The following is a 10,517-nucleotide window of genomic DNA, read 5'->3' as shown; positions in this document are numbered from 1 at the left end:
ATATGTATATATATAACCATTTAAGCATAATTAATCCCTCCTACTCCCTGATTTGCTGTGAATCTTAGCCGGAAAATGGATAACTGCTCTCAAAAGGGCTTTTTGTAGAGTAAAAAGCTGATGTCAATGAATTTTTCGTGGTGTTAAGTAATGTAATTTACATATAGCTGTAAATGCATATAAATTTGTATTAAATTTCATCTGATTTGAGTAACCCATTTTAATTCCTCTCCAGTTTGTGTGTTCTGCTGCTCGTCCGAATTTGTTGGCTAAGAGCATAGTTTTTTGGTTGAAGGTACTTAGAAAATTAGTAAAGAGAACTGAAAAGAATCTAGATTTGAATGCGAAAAAATCATATGAGATAAGAAGCAACACTTGCAAATGTGTTTGGGTTAAATTAAGTTGATTTAAAACTTCAATAAAATTTAAGAAATTTGTGTTGCCTAGACCATTTACGTTAGGAGGCAACTCGAGATGACCCGAGTAAAGAGACTTGTAACGAGGCTGACTCGATCACCCATATGAGATACTTAACTACTAAATTAATAAGCAAAATGCTCTAGAGGACTATTACTTGCTACTACCTATTTATTATGTGATTGCATTCAGAAATTCTTTCATATTGAACATAAATATTATGGCCAGCCTAATTTTGATAATGCAAATGAATACCTACATATTCTTAATTTACAGTATTTCCTAGAAATGAAATATGAAATATCTATTATAAATATATGTTATTACTTGTCACATTATATTTCTTGAACATGTTACTAAATTAATTGTTGTGGGTTCATTCAAATTAAAAAATAAATGCATAAGAAAATATTTGTAACGAATAAAGATGATCAAGAAAATATCATGTAGTTATAATAGATAGACAATTATACTAATGATCTTACAAGAAAGGCAAGAGTTCTGATGAGATGAGCTCTGATAGAACAATGATTAAATTCCCAACTCTTAATGTTAAAGTTGAGACAGAACAATTGGTATCAGAGGGTTTTTTTATTAAGAATGATGTTAAGACGACCAACCTTCATTCACAATTGTTATAGCTGATGAGCTGGGTGAAAACCCAATAAAATGAAATAAGTAAAAAAATACATAAATATAGTGACATATACAACAACAACGACGACGACAAGCCTTTGTCACAATAAGTGGGGTCGGCTACATGAATCCTTTCCTCCATTGTGTCCTATTGAGTGCCATATTTTCATTTAATTCAATTAAATTAATATCATTTTTTATACAATATGCCCATGTCTTTTTAGGTGTACCTCTGTCTTTCTTAGCATAAGTTGAATCTAAAATATCTACTCTTCTAACCGGAACATTAGATGGACGACGTTTAATGTGATAGTGTGACATATCTAAGAAAAAAATATTATACAATATGCCCATGTCTTTTTAGGTGTACCTCGGTCTTTCTTAGCATAAGTTGAATCTAAAATATCTACTCTCCTAACCGGAACATTAGATGGACGGCGTTTAATGTGATAGCGTGACATATCTAAGAAAAAATTTAGAATAATAATAAAAACAAGAGTAAGACAAATGCACATAACATTGCATTGCATAACGACCTATAAAATTTGTCGGCATCAATTATATATATAATTTTCACAATTGTTGAATCTATTATATTAGCATTTTAACTAAGAATTAATATTGTTACTAATATTAATTATTGATCAACATAGATGTTGTTCTTTTCTTAAATGTTTGAATATTATTTTAGTATTTTATTTTGTTTAACTTATAACTTACAAGATATTGTATTATTTTTTGGAGTGGGGTAAGGAGCATATGAACGGTTAGCCAGATGACCCATCTTCTATCTAATTTTGCTTCCTCGTTTATATTTGATATCAGAGAATTAGTTTAAGGATTGAAATGTAAGAGTTTGCTTGTAAAAATTTGGTAAAACTAAATTCTACTCACCTGATCTTAATAAACACTTAATGATAAGTGTTGGTAGAAAATTTTATTCTACTAAGTCAATTCTCCTCAATTACATCTCAGGCTGACTTGAAGCGTTGACTGAGATATGACAAATGCCTCCTACGAACCTTCATAGAAGTCAAAAATAAGTTGAAAGCTGGACTTTTCTTCCAGTAGCACCTCCAACAATCATCTACAACTAACTGAAGAGACTGGCTCTTATGATATTTGATTTTTTTCTTTCTTGGTGGAGGAGGTATAATATACTAACAATACATACTATTTAACTTAGTTCAACGTAGAGTGTCTATCTTCTTCAATCTAATCATGAGAGGTAAGGCCGTTTAGCATGGGATATAAACATTTTAAGTCCATGTTCGATTGACAGTGTCATCATAAGAAGTGAGGCCTTTTAGCTTAGGATTTACGATCATTTAAGTTTCTACTCAATTGAGAATATAGGCCTACGAATAATATAAAAATATTTTAGTGATAAGCCCCACCTTCAGATAAAGTCAATAACAATTCCTTATATCTCCATCTCTAGGATATTTTTCTCCCTTATTTTTCTTTGTATGAGAATACTAAGAGTTATGTTATGGTCTGCTGATTATAAAAAGTCATTTTATTTTGATATGAATACAATGATATTATTCATCAAGCCACTTATCCCCATAGATGTTAATAGAATGTTGCTAAATGCAGAAAAATTGTCGTTTGTTTGATATTTTCAGGACATTAATGTTTCATGTGAATGTATCAAAGAATATTAGCAGGAAGATCTTAAATAACGCCAATTATGTATATGCTTAAGATGTGAATATGAGATAGTATAATATTCAAATTAGGTGATTAGATAATATCTCATTTAAACACTAAATTCATACTCAATAAATTAATTATTAGAAAATTTCATCCATCTAAAACAGCAAATTAGGATGAATGCTTACACACAAATCCTCAAAAATTTTGATATTATTCCAAATTTCTTATGAACTTTAATTTAATATACATCATGAATCATTAATCAATGCCATGAATGCTTCCATCTTTCACCTCTTCATTGAAGATCCCAATTCAACAAACCTTGTTATAATTTCTCAGCAATCAGCTAACATTGTTCTTAAAGCTATTCAGAGTGGAAATCATATCCATTATTGATGGTTGATATAACAGGTACCAAGTGCACCAAAGGGAGAGACTTGCATGTAATGATTTAGGGATATTTCTATATAAAATTCAAGAGTAATAATTAAATCTATTGGAAGAATATGAAATAAAAAAATTTGACGAATGCAAGTCTTTCAAAACTCGGTAGATTGATACAAGGCTTCTATTCCTATGGTTCCTCCGCCGATCACCAACAACTAATAGCCACAATAAACTCATGCAGCCTGCTATTGCTCTTTTTTTCTTTTTTAATATTTTGCTCTTTGATGACGGAAGAGGCATGTTATACGTGCAACACTTCGTGAACAACCAACTCTAATTGGGGATGTCTTCTTCCTTTTATAGTTATCTAATTATGAGAACCATGATCTTTAAGCGAGAATTGTGAGCTTAATTATCTTCCAAAATTAGATTTACGACTATTTGAGTCTCTAAAGAAAAATGGATGGTATCGCGAATCAACCATTCTTTTATTAAGTTTCCATGTCCTCAGAACAAGTCAAAGCCACTTAGGAGAGATATCTATCTCCATCTATGGGGCCAAATATTTTCTTATATTTATGAACAAAACATGTCACGGTATTTGCTATTATAAATAGGGATCTCAAGTTTGTACAAGACTCCTGATATTTTATTTTGAATAAAATGTTAGTAGAATGTGCAATTCTTCTACTTCTAAAATAAACGCTTAATCAAGCAACAAATCTGAATAGTTTTGAGAAAAATTATCCCTTTGTACAAGATTGATGCTTGATTTTACTGATTCGAGGCTTCTTCTCTTTTATTTTCATTCAATACTCAAAATTTTGATATTTGATTGATCATTAATTGAGTTTATACATTTATGATAAAATATAAGTTCACTAAGAGCGTGCTTTAAATAATTGCATGATTTTCGTAATTATAAAGTTTTATGTGTTATTTCTAATAAAAGTCCGTTGAATTTTAATATAGAATTAGCTTCTTCATGTTTTCATTTTTCATTAAAAGGAAATAAGTAATATTAAAGATTATTAGTTTCTGGCCTATGAATAATGTAAGCTTGTTGCATTAATTTTGTGCAACACATAATAGCTATTCATTGGAAACCCTAAACCCTAAAATATCCTAATCAGAAGTTCTCTTTCATCAACTGAGGAGATAATTAACCATGACAGCTTGCAGCCATGAAAGCCTTGAAACAAAATTATAAAGTCCTTTAGGGTGCACTGTATAAAAAATGCTTTATCTGCACTCAATGTACATTCTGAAAAACCATCTCAGATACATTCTTCATAAGGAGTAGGGAGATGAATGTTGTTATGGAAGACTAGCATTAAAACCATGCCAAAACAAGAAGATGAATTCTAATCAACAATGAACAACGGAGATAAGCTTGAAAAGAAGAGAAAATTTAAGCACATAAAATGAGCATAAAATTCTGCCATGATAATGATAAAACAAAATTAAAAGATGCCTAAGTTACATCGGTCCAGGCAACATGGATCAATATCATTAAATAATGAGAAAATGATATAGCTATAACTATTAGAATAAAAAAAATTAACAACAAAACTGGGTAGAAGAAAAAAGGGGACTATTAATAAGATAACAAAAATAAGTAGGGGAAAGAAAAAAAAGATAATAAGTTGGTAAAAAAAATTTGAAAAAACATAAACATTACAAGCCTCTAGTCAAATATACGATGAGGAAGGGGTTTGATATACAAAGGCTACCCCAACATTTTAGAGTCATTATTTCCATGTTATCAAATGAGATTTAGATAAATTAAAATAACTACTTGATGTAGCTTTAAAAATTTTTCAGTAAGAAAAGACTTGAATGTCGATCATTAATAGTTAAGAGGGGATGTTGACAAGATGTTGCTTAACTGCGTAGTTTCAAAAATTTAGTCAATGCAGGGAAACATTAGCGGAACCGAACCATAAGCCTAATGAATGGACATCCACGAGTTTGGGATAGCAAAATGAATAATTAAAATAAACTATCCTAAAGTAGTCTTTAAAATGGATGTTTTACTAGGTTAAGCACAGTGTACAAAAACCAGCTTAAAAGTAAACCTTGGGCAAGCTTCCACACCCTATAAAGTGCTTTGCACTGTTGTCTCTCCAGCAAAAAGTAGCTAATTGTTGTGAAAAATGGTATATAGAACAAGTCTGCCTCTTCTTGCTGATGAACCCTGATAACATTTTTCAAAAGCCTCTCTGATTGTGGCGCAATCAAATCTGCCCATAACCAATAATCAATGGAATGCTGCAAAATTATCAATAAGTAAAGAGAAATTATTTTATATCCAGAAAGCATTAGAATGTAATAGATCTACAAGATGTTGGATAATAAAGCGTTAAAACTATTTGCCTAATCAACAAGCAAAAGCTTCTACAAAGAAATAAAACAATAACGAAAAAACAATGACAAGAGAATAAACCAATAGAATAATGGTGCAAATTCTAACAATATGATATAGCATGCTTTTGAGGGTCCATTTGGGGCGGCTACAACAATTTTTAAAAGTATTTGTAGAGCTCTTGTAAAACATATTTTTTTTAAAGATGCTATGATTATCATAATTTTATTCCTTTTGAAAAGGTGGAACAACAACCTCCTGATAGCAACCACACTAGCATTTCTAGATGTAAAGAGCGCATTCTCACCATAAAAATTTCTGAAAAAGCAAGAAAAAAGCAGTAGACAAACATTTGGCAAAAATTTGAAAGAACAAAGAAGTGAAAAATTTGCGCCAAACAAATCCTAAATTTCTTAAAGGAATGTGGACAAAACTTCTAAAATTTGAAGAAAAATGTAATATACTCCATTTTCAGTAATTCATTTTATTGCTAAATATCTGGAACTCCAATCCGAGATCTTTATTAAAAAAACTTAACATTTTATCTTATTAGGAACGTCAACAAAACATCCAAAATATATAGTAAAATGGAAAATACTCTATCTTCAGTCACCCATCCTGTAGCTAAATGTTTGTTTCGAAGTCAAATCTGAGGTCACTATTCAAGAAATTTAACCTTGGTAGGTAATTTACTACTTTTCAGTGATTGTATAGCCGGTATTACCAGTTCTTTCTTCCAAATGCAATCTATTTGATTAGAATTATCTTAATTAAAAAAACACAATATTAAAAATTATCAAAAGTGATCCAAGTCTTTCTTTTACTTAATGGGTATTTTTTTAATTGATGTAATCTAGACAAAACCTGCTTTGGGATGCTATTTAGATTATCTTGATCTAATATATTTAGACTAACCCAATCTAGAAAATAGGAGTAAATCAAACACCTTTTTTTCCATATTTGATAACAGTACTATCAATATAGCATTCAGTGAACGCCCCTTCAGTCTCTTCCCTTCCATTAATGGACTGTAGATTTTTTAAGTATGGCGTACATCTATGCATGCAATTAGCACTACAGAAGCAGTCTATTTCATCAAGCATTTTCTTAAAGTAAAAAATGATAATAGTACCAGCAAATTGAAATGAGAATGCTTAACTGAGATGATCAATTAGGATCCTAGTCTTTTTTTTATTGTATTTCTTATCCATAATGTGTCACGACCCGGCTTGATAGTTTAGGATTAACCAAGTCATAAATTGCGATCGGATGGTATTAACAATTAATTTACTTTTTACATATTTTCAAAACTTCCAATATACATAAAAAAGCCACTATAAAACCATAAAGTACACTACAGAGAAATCAAAATGTCCAGAAATAATTACATAGTTTGTAGACAACATCTCAACCCAACATATAACAATATATCACTACCCGAAGAAAATAATACAAAGAAACTACTATCATAATACATATAAGAGGAAATTTTTCCTTGTTGTCATCTCCCTTGCACTCCTTGCTCCTTGTTGTTCTACTGCCGCCAGACCAATCCCTTGCTGCTGCTGCTTTTGCTACCATGCACGGCAACCTGTTGCCCCAAACTTCCTCCTACAGCCAGCCTGTTGGCCAGCAAGTCATTCTACAGCCAACCCACTCTCCCGCTGCCCCCTCCTCCCAATTCGCTCTCTGCTGGGCTATTATTCCCTCCAGGCTCACTTTTACCCCCATTACTTCCCCTCTCACCTGTTGCCTTCATCCTTTTACAGTCGGCCAACCTCCTTTTCCCTTGTTACAATCGCACCCAGCTCTCCTAACTCCTTAACTGCGACATCACCACCCCGCCTACACCCTAGTTTTAGTGTTGTGTCGTTCTTTTTCCAGTTTTGAAAGATTCTTGTTGTAAAAATTGAATTTTAGCAATAATATATTTCAGTTTCTATTGTAGTTTGGGTTAACTCCGGTATCACTAACACTCTGTGTCATGAAGCATTGTAGGTCTCACCACCATTTTATAAAATTTTCTTGTAAGTCTAAGCAGTACTTCTCTATCACCATCACTTTGAACAATAGGCCCAAGATATCAAAAATTCTCCCTCCTTTTAATGATTTGATCACTCATTATTACAACTCTGTCACTAGATCTACTACTACTAAAATTATATTCTATAGATTCAGTTTTAGATCTACTCAAACGAAGGTTTTTAGACTCTAAAGTAGACCTCCATAATTCAAAATTTTTTTCTGAACTCTTTCTATAGACTTATCCACAATAAGGATATCATCAATAAAAAACAAACACCAAGGTACATCCTCCTTTTCAAGTCCAGTAAGAGCATCTATAACTAAAGCAAAAAGATATAGGCTTAAAGCTGATCTCTAATGTAATCCAACTAAAATATAAAAATATTTGTTCAATCATCCTTTTGCTCGAACAGAAGTAACAACTGTAGTATACATATCTTTAATAACTTAAATATAAGTAATATCAACACATTTCTTTTCTAGAACTCTCCAAAAAACTTCTCTTAGAATCTTATCATAAGCTTTTTCTAAATCAATAAAAATTATATGTGGATCCTCCTTACTCTCTTTGTACTTCTCTATCAAACCTATCAATAAATATATCCATTCCATAGTAGACTTGCTTGGCATAAATCCAAATTGATTATGAGAAATATTTGTATCACATCTAAAACTATGTTAAATTAATCTCTCTCTCTCATAATTTAAATGTATAACGCATTAACTTAATGCCTTTATAGTTTGTATATTCTTGTGCATCTTCTTTACTTAAAAATGGGGGACCAAAATACTCTTCCTCCCCCATGCATCTTTTTAGTTTTTAAAATAATATTAAAAAATTTAGTAAGCCAAGAAATTCCTATATCTTTTAAATATTTCCACACTTCTATTGGGAAACAATAAGATCCCACTGATTTTTCACCTTGATTTTCTTTAAAGCCTCATCAACTTCATTTTTACTAATGTGACTATACAACTAAAAAGTTTTAGTATTATTAATGATGTCAAGAAAGTTGATTGTATTTTCAAAAACTTCATTAAAACATTTATCAAAATATCTCACCCACCTATGTTGAATATCTTCATCCAAGAAAAACAATTTTATGATTTTAATCTTTAATACACTTGAATTAACTCTTTACTTTTATTTTTGTTTGACTAGTTTATATAAATATCTTTCACTCTCTTTAATATCTAATCCAATATAAAGATCACTAAAAATATAGTTTTTAGCACTATAAATAGTTCTCTTAGACTCTCAAGATATCACCTAATTCTCTAAATTTTTACATTTAAACAAATTTTTATAAAAAAAAAATTTATATTTTATCTTTTCTTATATATTATTACTCCATCGCCAACTATTTTTATCTATGAAAAATTTTCATTTTGATTCTCCAAGAACATCTTTTGTCAGTTGTTTAATAGTGTTTGTTACTTTGTCACACATATAATTATTTTCTTCATAAGCAACCCAAATTTAAAATCTTAAAGTTTGCTCATAAAAATATTTTTATTTGTGCCTTTTAAATGTCTTCATCTAATTCTATGGTATTGTTTCATTGTGTTGTTTATCTTTTAACTGTTCATCTTAAAATCCAAAACTAATAATCGATGTTGAAGATCTAAATTTTTATTTGTAATAGCCTTAAAATATTTAAATTCTCGACGATTCATTTTTCTCATAAAAAAATAATCAACTTTTGTTTTATGAGATTCATTCTTATAAGTAATAATATGCTCATCTATTTTCTTAAATAAAGCATTAGTAATAACAAAATCAAAAGCTAAAGCAAATTCCAATATAATTTGACCTTCTTCATTAATTACTTTAAAAACATAGTCATCATAAATATTTTTAAAATCTTAATAGATTAGATACTAAGGAGAGTGAAATATATATGATAAATTAGCCAAACAAAGAGAAAAAAAAAGTAAAGATTTAAATCAAGTAAAGTGTATTAAAGAAGAAAATCAAAAAGTACTTTTCTTAGAAAAAGATATTCAAAATAGGTGGGTGAGTTATTTTGATAAACTTTTTAATAAGTTTCTGAAAATGCGATCGACCTTAGTAATATTAATATAGTGAATAATGATAAAACGTTTCATTTTTACCGTCGCATTAGTAAAAAAGAAGTTGAAGAGGCTTTAAAGAAAACTAAGGGTGGAAAGTCTGTAGAACCTGATGATATCCCAATTGAACTGTGAAAATACTTAGGATATTTGAGAGTTTCTTGGCTTACTAAACTCTTTAATATTATTTTAAAAACTAAAAAGATGCCTGAGGAGTGGAGGAAGAGTATTTTGGTCCCCATTTTTAAGAATAAAAAGGATGCACAAGAGTGTGCAAATTATAGAGGAATTAAGTTGATGTGTCATACTTTAAAGTTATGGGAGAGGGCAATTGAACATAGGTTAAGACGCATTATAAAGATTTCTCATAATCAATTTGGATTTATGCCGAGAAGGTCTACTATGGAAGCTATACATTTATTGAGAGGTTTGATGGAAAATTGAGAGATAATAAGGAGAATGCACATTTGATTTTTATTGATTTAGAAAAAGCTTACGATAAGGTTCCAAGAAATATCCTTTGGAGAGTTCTTGAGAAGAAAGGTGTTGATATGACTTATATTCAAGTCATTATAGATATGTATAAGAGCTATTACTTGTGTTCAAACTGAAGGAGGATTGACCAAATATTTTCCTATTTCTGTTGGATTACATCAGAGATCGGCTTTAAGCCCATATCTTTTTGCTTTAGTTATGGATGGTCTTACTAGATATCTACAGGAGGATGTACCTTGGTGTATGCTTTTTGTTGATGATATCCTTCTTGTGCATAAAACAAGAGAAAAAGTTCAGAAAAAACTTGAATTATGAAGGTCTACATTCGAGTCTAAAGGCCTTCATTTAAGTAGAACTAAAACTGAATACATGGAATGTAATTTTAGTAGTAGTAGCTCTAGTGACAGAAGTGTGACTTTGGGTGATCAAATTATTAAAATGTGTGAACAATTTAGATATC

At 30.3% G+C, this 10,517-nt stretch overlaps 1 protein-coding gene across 2 annotated transcripts in view; it reads right to left on the bottom strand.

The window, feature by feature from the left end:
* LOC110035676 (probable arabinosyltransferase ARAD1) overlaps positions 1–10,517 on the bottom strand; it is a 19,289-nt gene that overhangs the window by 6,821 nt on the left and 1,951 nt on the right. Inside the window, exon 2 of one of the 2 annotated variants that reach the window (XM_020739948.1) lies at positions 5,197–5,370. In XM_020739948.1, the coding sequence (XP_020595607.1) occupies positions 5,197–5,370 (174 nt within the window). Of the gene's footprint in view, positions 1–5,177; positions 5,371–10,517 lie in introns of both variants that reach the window. The other variant, XM_020739949.1, reaches the window with a different exon arrangement.

Source organism: Phalaenopsis equestris, unplaced genomic scaffold (genome assembly GCF_001263595.1).
Source record: "Phalaenopsis equestris unplaced genomic scaffold, ASM126359v1 Scaffold198966, whole genome shotgun sequence".
Classification (NCBI taxonomy): domain Eukaryota; kingdom Viridiplantae; phylum Streptophyta; class Magnoliopsida; order Asparagales; family Orchidaceae; genus Phalaenopsis; species Phalaenopsis equestris.
Note: the sequence above shows the minus strand (reverse complement) of the source record. Positions and strands in the feature narration are given on the sequence as shown.